This window comes from Phaenicophaeus curvirostris, chromosome Z (genome assembly GCF_032191515.1).
Source record: "Phaenicophaeus curvirostris isolate KB17595 chromosome Z, BPBGC_Pcur_1.0, whole genome shotgun sequence".
NCBI classification, from domain to species: Eukaryota; Metazoa; Chordata; class Aves; order Cuculiformes; family Cuculidae; genus Phaenicophaeus; species Phaenicophaeus curvirostris.
In genome coordinates, this window is record NC_091431.1 from 6,281,070 (window position 1) to 6,303,423 (window position 22,354).

Sequence of the window (22,354 nt, forward strand, 5' to 3'; positions counted from 1 at the left end):
GTCCTGTGGAGATATGTTACTGTGCCTTGTGGTAGTCTTTGACCTGGAGTCTTTTTCTTGTTTCAGATGAACTGCTGTCACTAAAGCACTTCAAGTTAATAATCAGTTGCAAATGCACAGTAAAAATGTATTAACTGAAATCACTTTTAAAGGGGCTAGAAACTATTTTTACCTTGCAAATTCTATCAGTGTATTTTTAGCTGTATTTGCAAAGTGTCAGGAGCATGCACTTGTGAGAGTTGCCACTCTCTCCTGAGAGGTAGCTGACTCATTAAATTATAGTAATAATTTTGTTACTGTAATTTAAGTGGTATTTTTTTTCCCAGCTTACTCAAATTGCTTGATTTTTGATGTGAGTGACTATTGTGTAACTGAAGAAAGCTAAACAGGTCAGTTGCAACAATGCACTCGTTTTTTGCAATGTCAGCACTTTTTCAGGAGTTGATCTTCTGGTAAGTGGATAGCAATAAACCTGGTAGGTGTCAGCTGAAGCTTGGATGTAGGAAGGTAATGGGAAGGAGGGGCAGTTTTTCTTGCAGGAATACAGTGACGTGGGAGTGAGGAACTGGTTATGAAGTCTAGCAGGATGTAAGAGGAACAGAAGTGGGCTGATGCAGACTGTTTTGCAGAGGCCACTCATCCCTGTCCTTTTTCTTCCTCCTCTCTAAAGTAAATCATTACAACTTCTAATGCAAGCTTTTTTCCCCTTCCTTTCAAAAAAACCCCGTTTCTCATCTGTAAACCATTCTCTCTCCCCCAGCCTCCCAAGATGCTGTATTTCTCATTAAAAGCCGTTTGTTCTGTGCAAATAGCATCTGTTTCTCATCTTTTCTTCTAAAAGGCGAGAGGAGGTACATGGAGAAGCCCAGCGGGTACTGAGAACGTTTCCTGGTAAAAATGAAAAGGAGAGTTCTAGGAAGCAGATGCCTCCCTTCCCTGAAATGGTCCATTATGTTCAAGACAAGGTACAGTGCTTCTGTCCCAGTAGATGACAAATACTTCTCAGGCATGCAATATAGGTGGTCTTCCATTACCTATATCACCTGCCCTGAAGAACAAAGTTAGCTAAAAATCACAGTGATCTCTACACACAGTTATTGCATTGCCAAGCATGTTTTACAAACAGTTTCCTTGCGAACACATTCTTGAGGGGATAGAAGGATCATTGTATGGCTGGCCTGGTGGTAAATAACATTATGCATAAAACAGAAAAAAGATTCCAAGCTAGGAGAGGAGATACTGGAACAAGTGAAGAAGTCTGGTTTGTTGGATTAAAGGCTTAATTTTTCATCGTTGCAGTCTGTGGAAATAATGGCTATGTAGTTAACCTTTCATGAGCCTGGTGCGATTACATGCCAAAAACCTGTACCACTGAGTTTATCTTCACTGTTTGCAGTGAGAGATCATGTAGAGGGGTGTTAAAATCTGGTTTGTGTTACACATTTCTGTGCATAGCAGCTATATGAGGCTTGCAAGCTGTAAAGATGATGTGGACTGTCAGTGACGGTACTTTTTTTTTTTCTTCTGGTAGTCTACATTCTAAAAAAATGTCAGTAGTTTATAAAGTTGGAGCACATCTGGTTTTGCAAGGAATCTGTGATAGTGGAACTCTCATACCTGAGAGATTTCTTGTGAACTGTTGTATACTCTGCTGGTGTCATACTCTGCCAATGTACTCTGCTAGCGTATGAAGCATTTGAAGCTTTCTGAAAAAACTTTCCTTTGTCTGAAATACTGGTTATTCAAATAGATAGATAACACTATTAAACGCCTATTCCCTTGTAGGCATTTGTTAAGTTTTTCTTGACTTCTGAAATGTCACAAAATAACTATGGATGAGCCTCCCTCAATCACTACTGAGAAAATCAAGATTCCCTCACTCGTGAGCGAATTTTTGAAAAGTCTTTTTGAGCACTTTTTAGGTCTTCTTTATGTGTTCCGAGAGCGTATTAAAAAGTCCTGGAGGTAATAGTTCTTTGGTTGGTTATCATGAAGTCTGAGTTTACACATATCATGAGTAATTTGCAAGTGTTGGAGATGTTGGAGAAGTTTGTATGCATTACTGGCACAGCAGGCTTTCTGCATGGGTTAGCATTGTCTTTCTCTCCCTCTGCAAGAAAATATGCGTGAATGAGTGGGGCCTGGTATGCTAGTATGGATGAGAACCCATTCTTCAAGGGTGTCATCTCCTGGCTCAGTAGTTAGGTTTTCGATAATGGTTCTGAGTGTGATTGAAGTTCCAGTGCAGCAAAAGATCTGAGCATGTTAAGAGACCCAGGGTCTTTTGACTTCTGTGCAACTGCTGTGTCTTGTTTATTCAGATGCAAGTCTGCCTTGCTGAATCCATCCCTAGCACTGATGAGCCTATTGCCTGGGGAATAAAGACATGCTTTTCTGCAGTGTTTGCAGTGGGTGTTATTGGAAACCTCTCGTTTGGGTGTTTTTCTGCTGGAATATTCTTGCTTGACAAAGCTAATGTATCCATGGAAAACACTGCAGCAACCTGCTGCCCTAGCAGGTAGAAGGGTCTGAGGAACAACCTGGGCTTGGCTGATACAGCACATGGTGCTCACCTCCCAGTACTGGGGAAGCCTCCCTGCTCTGCAGCCTCTGCAGACAGAGCTGACGTCTCCTAGTTTCCTGGCTGCCTGTCAGCTGGTGCACCTCAGAGTTTGGAAGTTCATGAGGCATTGTTTTTAAATTCTAAAGCACTTCTTTTTTTCCTGAGAGGAAGGAGCATTGTCCTCCTCCGGCCTTCCCTGCCATTCCCTCTCATGAATTCAGAGATTCCACTACCAGAGCTGATAGGGATGTGAAGTTGTTGGACCTCAACTGTACTATTACCAAGTGCACTGTGCCATTCTTCTTACAGAACTGTTGTACATTTTCAGTTGCTAAGTGGAGGATAAACATAGTTGCATCAGCAAAATTTCGTTGACCTTTCCAAGATCTCTGCTGTTCATAGGTCTGAATGTTCCACTCTTAATATACTCTGTTGTTTAGGCTGCTCACCGAATGAAATCTCCAGCGAAATATGTGACTGGAACAACAGTGTTGCCTTTCAATCCTGCTACATTTGGAGAGGTAAATTTTCTGTATTTATTTCCTCAGATATGTGTACCGTTATTTATTTAGAGAAGAATGTGAGAAGCTAACAGTTACCATAAATCACCCTACATTCTTAAACAGATGTAGCGATTAACTGTCCATCCTTTATCTGTCTGTCCTTAAATCGTAGTCAGGAGGGGTGGAAGGAATGATCCTGAGATGGCTGCTCCACTGCTCTCTGCAGCATACCTAATATAATAACTTGTCAGTGGGAGAAGCTGGCAATCCTGTGCAAAAGTCTCATTATGCTCCTCGAGGCTGTTGGTTTTCATAGTAGATTCCCTACCTTCAGTGATCACAAACTCAGACCTCAAATACGAGGTCTGTATTAGCAATACATTGGGTTGCATTTGTATGCATGCAGAGTTGGTATAGGGTACAGTTTGAACTGCCTGCAAGGAGGTTGCATCATCTGGTGATGAACCAAAGTCTGTATATGATTTAATCTTTGAGAGTGCTGCAAGCACCATAAGTTGTCTGCTTACGCAGGTGTATTGCAGAAACTGGTCCTAAGATTTGTCACCCTTTCCATTTGTTTCTGTCCTCATGCTGACTCTCCTGTGTATATTTGATTAAAGAAGATACTGTCATCCTTTGGATACATTAAATAAAACATACTCCCTGCTCTTTCTTCTCTTCCATGGGTTCCCAAGTGCTCATGCACTCAGTATCTTGTGTTTTTCTCTTCTCTTCTTAGATAGTTCTGTATCTGCGGATGTGTCTTGCTTACAGTGCAGGTGTGGTGCCAGCCTCACAGAGCTTGGCAGATATGCAAGATCATGCTCCAGCCATTGGACGTTACATAAGAAACCTCATGTCTGGCACCCACATATCTTTCTCTTCATCCTCCTCTTCAAAAAGTGCAGAAAGCAACCCTGTGCATATATACATTGGCTTTCTTCAGCAGCTGTTAGCTGGTGTTGGAGGTAAGAAGGAATCATAGAGAATCATAGAATCATAGAATGTGTTTGGTTGGAAGGGACCATGAAGGTCATCTAGTCCAACCCCAAGGAGTAGCGTTCTGAAGAAAAAGAAAGTCTTCTCTTAGTAGAAATGAGTTGCAATGGCTGCTGCTTTGAATTTTGCAACAGAGAGTTGCAATATGGACTGCATGCTCTTGTGTTTGAACTTGTTCTCTTCTGTGCTAATGTGTAGGTGGGAGAATGCAAGACAGTGAAATTTAAGTGTGCATTGATAAAATGCTTTAAAATTGTGGGGCCCTTGTCTATAACAGCTTCTTCACTGTGAATGCTATGTCTTCCTCATGACGATAATAGTGTATCTGTGACAAGTGTTGTCTTAAAGCACTTGAATGCCTTTAGAACGAATTGCTACCAGAATATTTGGTTCTATTACTTTCCCTAATATCTCTGAGAAATCCTATACCCTGTTATTCTGTATTGTTTGTTATCACTAGTGAATTACAAATGAATGCTTTTAAATACCTGATACTTCGTAAAACCTTTTTATCACAGATTGTTAGATGGTTTTAAATACTGCAGTCATTTAATAACCTCATTCTTTAATTACTGTTTAGGTTTGCCAGTCATGTATTGTCTTCTAGAAGTTGTTTCAGTGTATCCAGAAAAACTAGCGGCCAGATTTGTAGACAAAATGGATTGGATTAAGGTATGTTGAAGAGGTCTTTTTAGGGGGTGAGGGGTGTTTCACATCAGCAAAATCTGGAATTTTGCCTGTGATGGAATGAAGTATTGTTTCCAAATGTGCACTTAATTTGAAATCTGGAGTTTCTCCTTACAGTCAACAGCTTATGAGATGTTAGGTGTAGCAGGATGGGGAAAATTATTTTTGGGTTCTTGGGTGTAACTGATTTTGTTAATTGACCTACATGTTCTGGGTAATCCATCGTTGATCCTGTTGTTACAATCAGTTAGTATTTCCCCTTGATCAGAAGATTCATTAAATAGCAAAAGAAAAATTAAAACAAAATTCTGCAAATTTTTGAGAGAATTGTTTAACAATGAGAATGCTCCAGTGGCAGATGTGAGTGGTGTATTGGAAGATGGGATGAATTGGATCCCTAATTGCTTCAGAGCCCTTTCTGTGAAGGTTTTTTTGGATTTTTTTTTCTAATTCAACTCAAAGGAAACAAACAAAAAACCCAACAAAAACCACCAAAAACAGTTAAACTGGAGCCTGCTTGGGAATAAGCCAAAGAGCTTTCCCTAGATTTTTCTCAGGCAATTTTCAGCTTTTTTATTATTTGCTTCAAGTATCCAGGCTCTTACAAGTTCTCTTTGCTTTCATTGAGGCAATGTGGCAGAATAAAATAGTTGGTTGAGTTAAAGAAAAAATTAGAACGTGTTCTAATAGTTTCTCCTGCTGATATCTATGCTGCATTGCACTGTGTACAGTTTACTGCATCTAATTTAAATCTAGATAGGAACCTCAAAGGAGAGGACAGAAAAACATTTTCCTTTTCAGCATTACTCATCATTTGCAGAAAATCCATCTTTACTTTTGCCTGGCATCCATTTGCAAAATTAACCTTCTAGGGGCAGTAACTGATACTACCTAACTCCATAAATACTGCTGTAAATCATCCTTTGTGTGATTTTGCTTGGCCAAGTGGAAGGAGCAGGTCCAGGGAGTTGTTAGAAGTTAGCCGCATTGTCCGATGCAAGTTTTGAGTAGAAGTTACGACTTATGTTTCATGAGCCTGACAGATCTCATTTCTCATTTGCTTGCTTGGCTCATTTTTGCTTTCTTTGTGGTGGCCCAAGCCATTCAAAGATTTGGGCATGAACTTTTCACGTAAGTGTGTTGAATTATACATCAAATTCATGGCAGAGGTAAGAGTATATCTTAAGACAAAAATTGAGGCTTTCCAAATTCAAGTTCTGAACAATTTTGCTAATACAAAATGGATACATTTGCATTGAGACCTGTGATTTCCTGGACACTTATTTCTTTGTCACCATTGAATTCAAGTGGTTTAACCGCTTGAGGATTTTTCCCTTTGATTAATAAAAAGGAGTTGGAAGCCTCCAGTAACTCAGGAAAGATAGTGTCTTTGGGTTTTTTTAGCTCAGTGTGGGTACAAAATAAGGAAACTTCCCTGAAGACAAAAATTCAGCCACGCATTCTGACAGCGTGTTTATGGCAGACCCAGTGGGTAGCCCTCTTGTGGCTGGTGGTAGTCATCCTCCTAAACACTGGGGCTATAATGAATCCTTTGCTGGAATCATTACTTAGTTTCTTACTAAACAACAATGCTGTCGGCTTAAAGAGTGGATTTTGAGTTAAATACTATTTATGTCACCACATGACTGTTTTGTTTGTATGTTGAAACTCTGTATAAACAGACTGTTTAAGAAGTTGCTTCCATATTTTATGTTCCATTTTAAAAACTCCTGCAGAGCCTGATGAACACAAACAAAGAAGAAATGCGTGAGCTCGCAGCTCTGTTTTATTCTGTAGTGCTGTCAACCATGTCTGGAGATGAGCTTAGGGCCGCCTTGGAGCAGCTGATCAAGATGACAAAAGACAACCATGTAACTACCTTCCTTTGTCTTGCTTCTTGTTTCTTTTTCTCTGGTTATTTACCTGATAGGAAATCTGATTGTCACAGTGTGTCCAGGGTGTATTAGCCTTAATCTGAGTGTAAAATTAACTAGCTGACTTGCGGACAGTGAGGGACGGTGAGAAGGGATTCTTGTTGTAGATGAGTGAACGGATCTTTAAATAAGTTAATCCCTGAAGCTGTTAAGGTCAGTAGGTTTCCTGGAGGTACTTCCCAAGCAAACCCAGGACCATCACGTATTTAATCAGTTTTAGCCAGCTTGTCCCATTGAATGGTAATGGATCACACTACCTCAGACAGTTTACTGATCCCTTATTTGTCAGCATCTGCAGGTATGTGCAGAACTAAAACAATGTTTAACTCATTAAATGTTTAGCTTCCCTTCCTTTCCTGGCTCCTCATCGTCTTAGGTTTTTGTCCTGCCAGCAGCCTTGGCCAGGTGAGGGCTGGCGTCTTCTCTCCCATAGCACATGAACCGCTCAGCAGCCCTTTACTGCCATAGCTGTACATGGTGCCTTTGCCTGCCTTCCCTCCTCCTGCAGCTCCTTTACTCATTTTAATTCTCTCTGAGTTTTGCCACCAGAAGCATGAAGAAAGAGTCCTGAAAACAGACTGGGCAGGTTTCTGTGCTGGCATATCTTGAATCCTGAAATGCAGGGAAAATAGTAGCATTTTTAGGTTATGTTTTCCTAAGATGTTTTTATATCAGTTTCTCTGAAGGATTTTAATTGGCCACCATTTTACATTGCAGGTAACAGGCTCAAATGCTGACAAGACGTTCTGATTGCTTTATGTTGTAATTAACAACCATGATTTATTTTTAATCTGTGAAAGTGGTGTCTGTCAGCAAATGCCACGTTATTGCTCAGTTTTACTGGTCACCAAGACAGCACAAGAGGGGTCCTGGCCCCGTCCTGCTGCTTTCTGCCTCAGTCACTCATGAAGCCACAGCTGACCTTTCAGAGAACCGGTCTGAAAATAGAGGGATATGAACCATAAACAAAAAAAGCAGGGTGTTACCATGCATTTTTGAGTTTGAGTCAGTTAGAGCTGCAGTTTGCTGTGAATGTACAAAACCAGCTGTGGGCGGGGGTGATCTCTGGTGGCTCAGTGAGGACTGTGGTGTAAATAGATAGCTGAAGGGGAAGGCAGAGAAGGACCCATCTTAGGCTTCCTTTGTTGCTGTGAGACCACAACAAGGAGCAGTCCTGGTGGCCAAGCTAGGTTGAGGATCCCAGCAGCACAGCTGCACCAGTGCAGCTTTTTGCAGGGTTGTGATAGAAAACTGATAGATGAAGTAATCTGACTTTAAGCCTTTGCCCCCTTTTTTCTTTTAATTAAGGTAGCATTTAAGTCTCACAGCCATGTTTCTGCACAAAATCCTTATGTTGGAATTCACCTGTGAGAATGAACACCATAATTAGATAGTCAGTACCAAACTAGTGTTGGACAAATTAATGTTCTTGACATTCAGTTGTAATAATTAGTTTTCAGCCTGTGGCCTACTGAACTGCATAGAGGCATCACCTTCGGTGTTCGTAGGCCAGGTGTGTTCTCATTTTCAGCAATGCAGATCTGGAGTAACTCACCTTTACTGCTTTTTACCTTAGAGTACATTTTGTTCCCTTAATATGGGCATGCCCAGTTTTCAAGCAGAATATTATTTTAATTCACCATTGTAAGTCTGTTCTTAAAAATGAGAATAATTGGATTTAAAAAAATGTGTTTTGTTATTTTTGGGTTTTTTTTACCTGGCTACCAAGGAGTAGACTTTAAGAATGTGAGTGCTGATTATACGTTCTTAATTTATCCCTCTAAGCCTCTTCTAAGTTTTGTTATTTTCTCTTAAAGGACTTCATCCATCAGAGAGCACTAGCAGTGTCAAAATCTCTGTTGTTGCATTATGTGTTAGAACTCTGCATTCTTCAGGATGCCTTCTCATCTGGCTTGTCTGTGTTTTTAAAATAGTGTTTTGTGCAAAATGTTACTTACTTTGAAAATGAGTTTTTTCTGCACTTTTGGTGTTGTCTGTAGAGCCCGGAGGTCCAACATGGATCCTTGTTGGCTTTGGGATTTACAGTAGGAAGGTACTTGGCCAAAAGGAAAATCGGAACAATGGAGCTACATGACATAGAACAGCCAAACACTGCAGTCATGCCGGAACAGGAACAGCTTATAAAGTTGACAACGGAGACAATAGGTAACTTGCTGCCTAAGACTTTGCTGCATGTAACAGTAGTTTTTTCAACCACCTTAGGCTGAGGGCTTTTCTAAGATATTCAGCCCATAGGTACTGTAATCTTGAGGTCCCTTTCCTGGTAGAATTTACAGTCTGTAAAAATGTCGTCTGATGAGATACGTGGATGTAAACCCTTTCAGCTAAGAGTTAGGTGGACTCAGCTTTTAGACTAACATAGCAATATTAGTAGCAGGTACCACTGCCTAGAATCCTCTTAGTGTCTCCTTTCACTTTGATTTTGTTCTAGTATAAAGCTTCCTACCAGTTATAGGGTAGATAAATGCTTCGCTTCTTGGATGGGTGAAATACAAGTGCCTGTCTGCCCACTGCTGAATAATAATACAAAACCCATGTCATCCTGTTTTGATTTTTGCTATAGGTTCTTTTCTGGACAGCACCTCTCCCTTCCTTGTGGTAGCTGCTTGTACTGCTCTTGGGGAGATCGGCAGGAATGGCCCCTTGCCAATCCCCAGTGAAGGAACAGGATTTACAAAGCTGCAACTTGTTGAAAGCTTATTGGCCCGAATCCCTTCCAGCAAGGAAACAAATAAGGCAAGATTTTGTAGTGTTGTTATGATTCTTGTTCATTTCTGGGGTGCTCTGTCCTCAGGTTTATGTATTACCTGCCAAACCAGCCTTGGTTTTTAAAGGATTTAGGCTTATTGGCTTTAGTAGGTCAGAATTAGACTAAGGATTTTCAGAATTATACTAAGGGTTTTTCAAGTGTTGTCTGGCAGTTGATCACTTGTGCTTTCTATAGTCATTAAGTAGCACCTTAAGGGAGGAAAAATAGAAGTGGTTGTGATTTTAATTCAAGCAAATTAAGAGTATCTTCTTTTACCTGGAAATAATCTTCAGTGGTAACAAGACATTTGTTTTGGTATGTGTTTTGAAAGAGAGTTGCACTGATTCATCTAGTAAGTCACTTGCATGTCTGATTCTTGAGTTCTGGTTAAGTGAAACTGCAGCAACGGTGAGAAGAAGTGGATTTAAAGTGTATCTTCTGGACTTAGAAGAAGGTTATGTGATGGTGTTGTATTTTTTTGTTTGTTTTGTTTATATTTAAGATGAAGGAACGAGCAATACAAACATTAGGTTACTTCCCAGTGGGAGATGAGGATTTTCCCCACCAGAAGCTACTGCTGCAGGGTTTAATGGATTCTGTGGAGGTGAGGCACTATCAATGTATTTATTATTCTTTATACTGTATTTCTAGACTTAAGTTTACAAAGGGAGCTGTGTTTTTTTAATAGTGCCTCTGGATTTTTTTAAAACTCCCTTGAAATAGAGAACAGAGTGGGTTTGGGGTTTGTAAAATGTTTTATGTCACAGTTTAAAAACTTGCCAGTCAAGGTCTCTGCCCCTGCCTCAGACAAGTATATATTCCTTAAAAGTAGGTAATATAAATACACCTTCTTTTTCATCTGAATTACATCAGCTGATGTATCTCATCTGAATTAGAAGCTTTGTTTATAGAAATGTGTGTAGCTGTTTTCAGTCTAAATGCATCAGTACACTGCATTGTTTTCCAGTACTTCAGAGCTGCTGCACATACTGCAATGTGCCAGGCAGTAAAATTAAACATTCAAGAAGCCATATAGTGTTCTTTATTTACAGTTTGTTTTACATTTTTCCTTGCTTATACTGACATAGGATTCAGCATTGCAGAAGCAGCTATTGAGTACCAGACAGGCTGACTTTGTAGAGTCCTCCAATCTGATGTGATCAAACAAGCAAGAATAGTAAGAACATTGTGTACAAAAACATACAGTGATGTTTCCAAGTGCCATGTTTATCTCCTGTGACTACATAGGGTCATTACAACTTCCTTTATAAAGTGTATACTTGAGAAAAAAACAAATTATCTTAGTTTGCAGGAAGCTAAGGGCTTAGTTCTCCAAATAGCTGAGAGTCCGTTGGTGGTGAGAAATTGTATTGGAGGAGATACTGTGGTTTTGTGGAGTAAGTGCCAAAAGTTTTGGTGTGTATTTAGTAAGTGAGGCTCTGTTGTGTTCTTCAGGCCAAACAAATAGAACTGCAGTTCACTGTTGGTGAAGCTATTACCAGTGCTGCTGTGGGAACCAGCTCAGTGGCTGCACGTGATGCATGGACAGTCACAGAAGAAGAATATATCCCTCCTTCAGGTAGGCCTCCCTAGTACAGGGGCTAGTTCTGGGTTAATACTAGATTCTGTAACTTTGTTATTTGATTTATAACAAAACAAAGAAACATTTTCTGTTTGTTAATGTATTGCTAGTTGTTCTGCAGCGCTGGATTATGTTGTTTCACCTCTTCCATTCCATCTGCTCAGAGGGTAGAAGACTTTATTTCATGTGCAGTTTAAATTGCTTCTTGATGAAGTCTAGTTCATTATAACTTAATGCTGCATTTGTTTTATTTTTTTCATTTTGTTTTCCCATGTTGCTTTAGTTTCAGGTAAAACATTCACAAACCTTTTAAAACAGCATTTTGAAGCCTGCACTGGTAAATAGGATTATAAAATTAAATGGCAAGTCGTTTTCCAACAACTTGGACTGCTAATGATTAAGTGATGTTTATGTGGAGTATATGCAGAAATTTTATGTTACTTTTTCTGTACCTGTTGAAATACAAACATGACAAAACAGTAGCTTCAAAACATGTAGCCTCAGCCCTGTGAACAGGTGCTTTAATGTTGAGAGAGTGGACTTAGATCCCAAGTGTACAAGAAGCTGAGCATGTGCAGCATGGGGTAGAAACTTAGCCTTGCCATTGCTCCAGAAATTTTGAGTACCAACAAAAAAGAAGTAGTGCACTGAATCTTATGCAGTATGAGTGGTACCTCTTTTTGGTGATAGGGTCTGAAACAGTTTCATGAAGTTTTAGGAGCACTCAGTTCAGTATTTCTGTTAGAAGAAATGCTTTCCCAGTGACTCCAGTGAAGGCTCTTCTTGCATAAGCAGAGATCGATGTGTCACCTGAGCTCTCATGGGCTGGTTAGCTTTTTCATTATATTGAAATTAAAAATGGATGTGGCTTATTCTCAAAGTTCCCCCCCTCCACCTTTTTTTCCTTCATATAGATTTGAAAGTGAATGATGTGGTTCCCTGGGTCCTAGACCTTATTTTGCACAAGCACATTGTCAGCCCCAACCCACACATTAGGCAGGCAGCTTGCATCTGGCTTCTGTCAATGGTGAAGAAGCTGAGCACACACAAAGCAATTAAGGTAAGAAATGTTTGCTTTCCTAATACCGGCTCCTTGTCCGTTTTGCTTCTTGCTTCCTTTCTGTCCCTTCCTTCCCTTCACTTCCATTGTCACTTTTCTCCCAGTCGAGCTGCAGTCCTTATTGAGGTCTTTTGGAGACATGGCTTATCTTCTGTGACCAGGGTAATGTACTAACTGGCAGATAAATGAGGCTGTTGGGCACCTTTGTAAACATCTGACTTGCACTCCAGTCAGAGTGGGCTTAGTGTAGTATAGCTGTTGTAAGGTGAAATAGCAGTATACCTTCCCCTGGGAAGAAGAGTTTGGTGTCTGTATAGTTTTTAGGTTTTGTTTCTGGAAAATATTAAAAGGATGTCTAGAAGGGAACAAAGGGGGAGAACTAGATGGAATTCCTGGACTCATTTGTTTCACAGCGTTTATCACAACTTTGGTACATAGGAGCACCTAGGTACGTGCTTCACGTACTGTCTATTTTTGATGCACTTTGAAAGTCTTCTATTTAAGGTGCTTGTCTGTAATGAGAGAAAATGGGAAAGGTCCTATACAAAGGCATGAAAAAGCATTCCCACCGAAATATCGTCTCTCTGCATAGAGGTACTACAGAATGTGACAGAGCCATGTAACCATTTTATGCTCACTGGGTAATGATAAAGAGCTTTGGGACAATAGGTGCTTTGCAAATGTGAGCTCTTGCGTGTAAAACCTTGCCACATACTACACTTGTCTAAGCAATGCATCTTGTGAGAGATGGCAAAATCCACTAGTTTGGGGTTGAGGAAAAGACATCCTCACAAAGAGGATAGCCCCATCTGGCGGCAAGCCAGATTTATGACGCATTGCTACCATATATTAGACAAGGGAAATAAAATCTGTGGCTTACCAGTGGCATAGTAGCTGTAAAACAGTGCTGGACAAAAACCTATTACCTTCTCTGAATTTTAGTTAGGCTGCAGTGTATCTGTTGATACGTGCTGTAATGATAGGGGTATGTTTAGGTCGGATACTGTGGTACAGCATTAAGCCTCAAACAAGGTCATGTGCTGCTGTTTAGTTGGTTATGGGGCACGCATCAAAAGAGGAAAAAGAAAGAAAGAAGGAAGGGAAAAAAGAACCCCAAAAAATAGCACTGCCCCACAGCACTGCAGCATCCTGTCAGTCCAATGTTCAGTCTGGTAGGAGAATGTTCTCCAAACCTCACCCTTGCTTTGTCTCTTTATATGCTCGGGGTCATGCCTTGCTAATAGGCTGATTTCACTAACTCTGCCCCTTATTTTCCCACCAAAACTGTGCACCTGTTTGGGCAGGTTCAGCTCGTGGCAGTTGATTTGTCTGGTAGCTGTATCCATTATGAGGGTGGGCCCTGCAAACCTGTCCTGTTCAGTGCTGCAGTCCGCATGCAGTTGTCTGGGTGATGAGATCTTCAGGCTAGGCATGATGTTGAGACAGAGCAGTTCTTTCTGGTGTACTACACTGTCTGGAAAGCAGGTCAGTTCTTGTTGTAGGTTGAGCTTCCATGGATACAGTAACCTCTATATATCTGCTAGGAACTTTCCTTGAGACGAGGCAAAGGATCCAAAACCTGAGATAAAAGTGATGTCTTTTTTTCTCATCTTACAGTCTCATCTCAAGGATATTCAAAGTGCATTTGTTTCAATTCTGTCAGATAGTGATGGTAAGTACTGTCATGTCTTAAGAGTTTTGTCTTTCGATGGGCTTTTAACAGAATGGAGGGGATCTTTGAATGGGGAGAAAGGTGCCTACACCCCCTGTCAATCAGCAGTAAAAGGTAGAAACATCCCATTTCTAACGTAATAGGGATGATTTCTGGGTACATAGAGATAAGAAGCACAGTTTTTTTTCTGTGCTTTGCAAACCAAGTGCAAATCTTTTTCTGCATTTACCCATTCAGACTGTAATAACAGAAACTGTTTAGTGGTGCTACTTCTGCTCTACTTTGAGCAGAATCTGCATGGGCAGGATCTCTAAACCCTCTTTAAGCTAGCAGATTTTGGCTTATTGGTCTACTCATGGCAGCTAGTCAAGAGGGTGGCATCCAGCAGCCTATCCAAAGCTTAGTGAAGTGGAAGAGAGTATTACCATTAGCTTTACTGGGCTTCAGGGGCCAGCAATGTGTCAGAACACTCACAGCTCTTGGAAATCTCCAAAACCTGCAGTGGCAGTGTTAAATGAAGATGTCACTTAATTTGAGGGGTTATGCCTTCAGAACAAATTGCTGCTTCATAGTGCAAAGTTTGTGTCTTGTTGGAGTAGATCTTCTCTAAAACAGATTGCTGCAAACTGCAGCACAGAGATGTGCTTGCTAAATCATGATTCTAGTTGAATCTTGTTTCTGAAATGTGTATTACTTGATTACATGCTTATCTTTAATTTTACTTTGTAAAATCTCTTGCAGAGCTTAGTCAAGATGTTGCTTCAAAAGGTCTTGGGCTGATCTATGAACTAGGAAGTGAACAGGACCAGCAAGAGCTAGTCACCACACTTGTTGATACTCTTATGACTGGGAAAAGGTACAGTGAGCTCAGAACACAATGAGAGAGTACTCTGAGCTGTTTGTCTGATGGGAACAGAAGTTTGCCTCTTGTGTGAATGAAGAGAGATGTTCTGTCATCAAGGGCAAGCAGTATCCATATGTAATAGAATTGTAGAATGGTCTGGGTTTTAAGGGACCTACAAAGGTTATCTAGTTCCAACCCCCCTGCAGGGACATGTCTCACTAGACCAGGCTGTCCAAGGCCCCATCCAACCTGACTTTGAACTGTTCTACTTATGGGGCATACACAACTTCCCTGGCAACCTGTTCCAGTTTCTTACCAACCTCATTGTGAAGGATTTCTTCCTAAAGTCTAGTCTAAATCTTTGCCTCTCCAATTTAAAGCCATTCCCCCTTGTCCTGTCACTGCATGCCTTTGTGAAAAGTCCATCCCCAGCTTTCTTGTGGGACCCCTTCTTGTAGTGGAAGTCAGCTATAAGGTCTGCCCAGAGCCTCAATGTAGACCCCTGAGGGACATCACTTGTCGCTGATCTCCATCAGGGCATTGAGCCATTGACCAGTACTCTCTGAATGCTCCCCTCCAACCAATTCCGTATCCACCAAACAGTCTGCACATCAAATCCATATATCTCCAATTTGGAGAGAAGGATGTTGTGGGGATCTATGTCAAAGGCTTTAGAGAACCCCAGACTGATTACATCCATTGCTTTTCCTGTGCCCACTGATGTGGTTACCCAATGATAGAAAGCCACTAGATTGGTCAGGCAGGACCTGCCCCTGGTGAGGCCATGCTGGCTGTTTCGAATCACCTCCCTGTTCTCCATGTGCATTAGCGTGGCTTCTAGGAGGATCTGTTCTATGATATTCCCAGGCAGAGAGAAGGTGCTCATGGGCTGGTGGTTTCCAGGGTCATCTTTTCTACCCTTTTTAAAAATGGGCCCAATTCTGCCCTTCTTCCAGTCACCAGAGACTTCTCCTGACTGCCATGACTTTTCAGATATCATAGAGAGTGGCTTGGCCACCACATCAGGCAATTCCTTCAGGACTCCAGAATGCGTCTCACTATGTCCCATAGACTTCAATATGCTCAGGTTCCTCAGGTGGTCACGAACCTGATCCTCCTCTGCAGTGGGAGGGCTTTACCCCCCTCATCCACATCGCGATGTCCATTGACCCAGGAGGGGTGAGGAAGAGAGTGGTTGTCAGTGAAGACTGAGGCAAAAATATTGTTGAGTACCTCAGCCTTCTCATCTGTTGATATGGGGACACCATTTTCGTGCATCAGTTGGTGTGTGTTTTCTTTAGCCTTCCTTTTCTGGTTGACGTACCTGCAGAAATGCTTCTTGTTAGTCTTTGCTTCCCTTGCCAAGTTCAGCTTTGGCTGCGCCTTGGCCTTCCTGACCCCATCCCTACACAACATATATTGCCAGTAGGTCAGACTGGGACAGTTCTTAATTCGGCTTAGCATTTGTTGTGACTGAGGTTGTTCTGGCTTTGTTCATTCAACAAAGCTTGAAAATACTTAGTCCTGACTCAAGCAGTTCAAATCCATTGGGATTTGGTTGCTGCATTGTGTAATTGCAAAGGACAGCGACCTCTTCCAACAACTCTGAACAATGTGAACATTGCAGAATTGGGGACTTGCTTGTGCCTGAAATGTACCTCTTGCTCAGAAACTGTTGTTAGTGGCCATTTATATGCACTAGTGCAAAAAATGCTGGTTTTATAGGAAGTCCTGGTTCATAATGATACTTGCTAGTGCTGGGAATGCTCATAACGGCCTTCTCCTGTCTAACCTGATGTGCATGTGAACACAGTGAATAACAGAAACGTAGGCTGGGAGTAGGGGGATCCAGCAGTGGTAAACAGGGAGAGATTAGATGAATGGAAATCACATTTTTTCATTTTGAAGTTGAGATTTGCTGTCCATTATATGGTTTGTCTCTGTGTAGAAATTAAAAGCCATCATTCAGTGTTTTGAATTTTTACATTCTGACTGCACAGCAAACCCTTCACTTTCTGTAGTGTCTCCTCAGCATTACACATAATACAGGTTAATGAGATTCCTTGCAGTGTGTGTGGCTTTGCACACCTGTATGTTTTTTGTGGGTCGGAACTGAAAGAATGGGAAGTTACTACTGAGTTAATAAAGCAAAACAAATTAATTTGTTCTGTAGTACTTGAATGCAGTACATCCAAGGGCAGAGTTTGGTAAAGCTAATATTGGACCTCTTTTCTACCAGAGCCAAACACGAGATGACTGGAGAAACTGTGGTGTTTCAGGGTGGCCTGAGCAAAACCCCAGATGGGTAAGTTTACTGACAATCTCAGTGACACGCAGTCAGTGCTGAAACACAATTCCCTTGCATATAAATCTGCTTTCTGAACTTCTTGTTCCTTCTTGTTCTCTTATGTTACCATAACTATTTTCCTGTAGTTCAGATAGGATATTCGCTTTTGTCTGCTTTAGCCTCTGATTTGACTATAGCTTTAGCTATTTTAGTATTTGTGTAGCTAAAAATGGTGACAGTGATTTTTCCTTCTGCTTTCCAAAGTCAAGGTCTTTCTACCTACAAGGAGCTTTGTTCACTGGCTAGTGATCTCAATCAACCAGACCTGGTCTACAAATTCATGAATCTGGCCAACCATCATGCCATGTGGAATTCGCGGAAGGTAATTTGCTGCTTTCATGCCACTTCTATTCCCACTGTAAACTCTGGAAACAGTATCTGCTTTTCTTTAGCTCTGGCTATATGATCTATGGATAACGGTATGCGGAAACAATTTGCTTATGATTTGGTGTCAGGTCCAGTGCAAATTTACCAAACTGAAGGACAAATCGAGGATTACTTGGAATTCTTAAAACAGAAAGTTGGTATTACAGAGTTCATGTAATCCTACATTGGCTTCTGAATCAACTGTTACCTTTTACTTGGATGTGCTTAAAGGCCAGGTCTTAATGTGTTCAAAACTGGGTGAATTTTCAGATGCCAGAGAAAGTGACCTTTTTTATGCAGAAAAGCAGAGCAAAAAGGATTCAGCAACAAGGTACTGAAAAGCCGGTTGACAATACATTGGTTTAATCATTGTTGTCAAAAATATCCCTTTTTTAACTCAAACCTTAATATTTGAAAGTTACTGGAACTTCTAGGAAAGCTAAAATACTATTGGATCCACCTCCTGCAAAACAAAAGTAGCATCATAAATTTTAAGTGTACATTTCAGAGCTTTAACTTGAGGACTTCTTCACTGGCCTTAAATAAGCATGGAAGAACTTGTTTTCATCCTGGGAGTGAGCTTTCATTCAGAAGACTGATGTAGCTGCATCTTCTGTAATGTTCCTTTTTGTGCTCTTTCTTCCTCAATACAAGAGGCTTTGAGTCTCTGGTAGCACCACTTAGTGCAACAAACAAGCCCCAGAATTAACTTTGATCCAGAGTTTGACAAGTCAGCGTGTCTCTCCAGACTTATTCCTCTTTGCACTGCGACTTTGGAAGTACAGGAGCATAGTTAAGTTCCTGACCTCTGTGGAATTTCGACAGCCAGAATGAGTCAAGAGAATCTACTCAGCAATTGTTAGGGTGAGCTTTGGCAATCTGAGGAAATGGCAGAACTATTTAAGTTGAGGGGAACATCTGGAAGTCTGTGCTCCAAACCTCTGCACGAGAGCTAGGCAGAGCAAGCTGTTCAGGGCCTTGCAGATGGTGCCTCCCTGATATTGGGTTTTCAGTGGCAGCTGTTAACACTATGAGTCAGAAAACATGAAGTCATTAGAGGCATTCACTGCGTTGCCTGGGCTATCCTGCCAAATCTCCTGGGCAAGAAGCACTTCCACTGTGTTTTAATTGACAGTGTTGGAGAAAGAAAAGAATATGGAAGGATACTTGAGTTTTAGGTAAATATGGACAGATAAGAAATAATAATACAAAGACATTTCAGGTTGTAGAGCTAAGGTAAAGCTGATTTAATTTTTGGTTCCTAAATTATTCTAGTTTTTCTAAATGCAGCACTGTTGTAGGAAAGCAGTGGCCCACCCTCACCACTTTTTCTGAAAAAGAATCTCTTTCAGAGGACCATAATCAAATCATCATAGTTTTAGTTCACCACGACCATTTTGCCAGTGGGGTTAATTGGTATCTTGAAATGAAGGTTGAGAAGAAGGAAGGTTCGAAGTAGTAATTTGTCTGCTGAAAAGTGATTGTATGCTTGACGTCACTGTGATACTGTGGCACTGCTGTGGGGCTAATTCTGATGCCATTCTAGTCCTTTTGATTTGGTCTAAATCTAAACTGTGTCAGTAAACTTTGCTGCTGACTGTGGTGTGCCCAGGAGCAATAACTGAGCGGTTGAGCAGGTTGTTTCAACAAATATTCTTTTGTCATTGTTTCAGGGAGCAGCTTTTGGTTTCAACGTGATAGCTGCCAAGGCTGGAGAGCAGCTGGCTCCATTTTTGCCCCAGCTTCTTCCCCGGCTCTACCGTTACCAGTTTGACCCCAACTTGGGCATTCGACAGGCAATGACTAGCATTTGGAATGCCTTGGTCACCGACAAGTCAATGGTGAGTGAGCAGTAAAGTGCAGAGTGGTGGTTTCACTGCTAGGCAGCAGCATCTCAGAAATTCCAGTGCGTCAGTTGCACCTTGTGAAAGGAGGGGCTGTGCAGAAAGGGGTGAAATATTGTCCTTAGGTTCACCTCGGAGAAACAGGTTACTCAATCCACAGATGAGCTGAAGGATACACGGAAGTTTTGCACTGCCTTTTACATGTGAAAGGACATCACAGGCTTGTTTGGGCAGCCAGTGTTAAAGTTTATGGTTTACTTTACTTAGTGAGGTCTTTCCACACTTCAGTAATGCTTTGATATCGCTTATGAGAAGCTCTTCAGGAATCCTTATGGCTTAAGATGCCCTTCCTCAAGCAAAAGCATCTAACTATGGTTCCTCAGTTTTTTAGTAGGAAGCTCATGGAAGGAGGCTATTCCATCAGTTTGAGGAAAACTCCTCCCAGACAAATTCAGGAACAAGTGATTTTTGTGAGATCTCTTTGCTTTGTTTGGAATTGGGTTTGCAAACTTTTTCTGCTAGCAATGCTGATCTGCGAAGTTATTCTTTCTGGTCCTTCATCAAAGCAGAACTGCTTCTCCTGTAAATACATGTTTGCTGCTGCATCTAAACAGTTCATTTGATAAAGGACTGAGAGACTTCGCTCTTTTCTTGTCTCTGTCGCAGCATTAAGCCCTGAAGCAATGCAGAGAAAGGCATGTCTAAAGCAAAGTCAGAATAAGTTTGTGCAGGGGTCAGCTCTGGCAAGCGTTAGTTCATTGGCTGTAGTTGAAAGCAGATTTTATTGTCCAAAAGGACCTTTTTCTTTCAGAGTACTGGACAAGGAATAATGGTCTATGCATGTTTTATTATTTTTCCTTTTTCTTGACAATAGGTTGATAAGTACATGAAGGAAATTCTTGAGGATTTGATCAGTAACTTAACCAGCAGTCTCTGGAGGATCAGGGAATCCAGGTATTGCTAGAAATAGTAATGGATTTTCTTTGAGGTTTTTCTTTCCTCTTTTCACCATAAACTTATTAACCTGAAGAAGTTGCGGGGGGTAAAGAGGACACGTCATTTAATGAGGACAAAGCCCTGTCTTGGTGGTTGTATTTGGAAGTGTGATACAATCTTGAAGCTGTTTGGTTCATTGAGAATGAAATTTTTTTATTGTATGTGACTTGAACATGGTACTAAACAGTGTTTGCTGAGGAGGAGTTTTCTGGTCACAGAGTTCTTGCCTATCCTTGGACCTGAAATGTTGTTTAATGTTAGAAAATATTGATAATCTGACTATGTATGTACTTGGCAGCAGGTGCCAGTTGGTGTAGCATTTTTAATAAACCGCTTTTTGCTTATAATGCTTTGTAGTTAACACTGTGTTGAAAACTTCCATTTTAATTTCAGTTCCAGACTTTAGACCATTTTGGTTTATTCTTATCCTATACTTTCAGAAAAGAAATCTAGAACAATTTTGTAACTGTAATATTTGCAACAGCAATTTTCATCACAGCAGCCTTTCTCACTTGCTGTCACCTGTTTCACATTTCACCTGAATGGCTGAATGTTGTTTTGTCTACTAAAGGAGACATTTTTGTGACAGAATTGTGAAACAATTCTCTTTTTTTTAACCATTTACTTGTATTTATGAATGTATCTGTATATGAACCTATTCAAATAAGTACAGCAAGTGAAGGAAATAAAATTCCTTGTTTGCAGTTGTCTGGCATTGAATGACTTACTAAGAGGAAGACCTTTGGATGACATTATAGACAAGCTTCCAGACATCTGGGAAGTCCTTTTTAGAGTGCAAGATGACATTAAGGTAATGGAACTGATAATTGAACCAGAATCTTTAACAGACAGCAGAGCAAGCAAGCTCTTGAAATGCTTGAAGAGACATCATCTGAGAAGTCATGTTGAAGCCAGTGAGAGTTTTGGGTATTAAGCAGACTAGATATTCAGTCCTCTTGCAGTTAAAATTTGTATACCACCTTGGAAATTCTTTGCTGTGTTTCTCATTTTTCAGTGCTGGTTTTCATTCCTGTGCTTATTCTTGATGGTTTAGTATGTTTTTTTTCAGGCTATGAAGGAATTCCTAAGTATTTGCTTAACTTTTGAGTATAGACACACTCATTTTGGGCTGCTTGTGTGCTTAAGTAATGTGCATGTATGAAGTCAAAGTCCTTCCCTCTGGGTCCAGACTCCTCTGCTCAAGCTTATGCAAGGCCAAGCGGTTTTCCAAAATGTACCTTGTAATGGGAAGTTGCTCCATACTAGTAAATTCAATGTGTTCAGAAATATCCCTGGGCACTGAAGCCCACTGAGCAGTTTTGCCTCAGTGCTAACGAGCTATATCAGCTTCCAAAATAGAGCAACTGCCTGCAGACTGCCTTTTGTGAAGGATCTAATTCCTGAATTTTACCTGGAAATGGTTTGCAAAGGTCTGCTTGTGGCAGGCCAGGTTTTTTTCAAGAATGTCCTAAGATGTTACCAGTTCAGGTGATTGGTTTGTGGTATCCAAGAATACTGCTAGATTCTGCTTAATTCATCAATACAAGCAAAGCTAAAGACCCTGGCTGGTAAAGGTGTCAAGTGTCACCAGAGCTGCGCTAATTTTAGTGTTTGCTTTTAGTCCGTCTTTCTCTAGTCCTAGACATGCAGTTAAGCGACAGGCATTATACTGAGCGGGGATAAAGCATATCCAAAGCACCATATAATTTTTTTTGCAGTAGAAGGTTCCACTGGTGTTTTTGGGGGTTGGGTTTTATTGTCTGTTTGACCTTTTTTTTGTTTTGAAAAGAAGAACAATAAAGCAATGTCACAGACATGAATGTGAACAGAAGCACAGAAACCTGGCAGTGTCAGGCAGGAATGTTAATATACTTGAGAAGACCAGATACTGAGGTGGACCAAAGCTGAAATTTCTTTGAAAGATACTGTATTAAGTAGTAGCCACAAATATGGCCTTGTCAGTACTAGTGTCATATTTATCCATTAATGTGAATCATTATAATAAGGATTGAAAAATAGTAACAATGTATTGTTGACCTTTTTTCAGGAGACTGTGCGAAAGGCAGCAGAACTAGCCCTGAAAACTTTAAGCAAGGTAAAACTGTTTCTGTCATTTGCACATGGAGGCGTGTATGGTTTTGATGTCAGGTGATGATTTGCTATGGTGTCTGCAGCAGTGTTCTGTTT

General features: G+C 40.8%; 1 protein-coding gene across 2 annotated transcripts in view; it reads left to right on the forward strand.

Moving 5' to 3' along the window:
- Window positions 1-22,354, forward strand: part of ECPAS (Ecm29 proteasome adaptor and scaffold) — a 66,177-nt gene that overhangs the window by 27,054 nt on the left and 16,769 nt on the right. For both annotated transcript variants that reach the window (XM_069880754.1, XM_069880755.1), the window contains exons 16-33: window positions 842-965; window positions 3,004-3,084; window positions 3,806-4,034; window positions 4,646-4,737; window positions 6,489-6,623; window positions 8,687-8,852; window positions 9,271-9,443; window positions 9,959-10,060; window positions 10,912-11,035; window positions 11,953-12,098; window positions 13,716-13,770; window positions 14,512-14,626; window positions 16,854-16,919; window positions 17,166-17,283; window positions 19,001-19,168; window positions 20,046-20,125; window positions 20,873-20,978; window positions 22,215-22,262. In XM_069880754.1, the coding sequence (XP_069736855.1) occupies window positions 842-965; window positions 3,004-3,084; window positions 3,806-4,034; window positions 4,646-4,737; window positions 6,489-6,623; window positions 8,687-8,852; window positions 9,271-9,443; window positions 9,959-10,060; window positions 10,912-11,035; window positions 11,953-12,098; window positions 13,716-13,770; window positions 14,512-14,626; window positions 16,854-16,919; window positions 17,166-17,283; window positions 19,001-19,168; window positions 20,046-20,125; window positions 20,873-20,978; window positions 22,215-22,262 (2,128 nt within the window). The remainder of the gene's footprint in view (window positions 1-841; window positions 966-3,003; window positions 3,085-3,805; window positions 4,035-4,645; window positions 4,738-6,488; window positions 6,624-8,686; window positions 8,853-9,270; window positions 9,444-9,958; window positions 10,061-10,911; window positions 11,036-11,952; window positions 12,099-13,715; window positions 13,771-14,511; window positions 14,627-16,853; window positions 16,920-17,165; window positions 17,284-19,000; window positions 19,169-20,045; window positions 20,126-20,872; window positions 20,979-22,214; window positions 22,263-22,354) is intronic.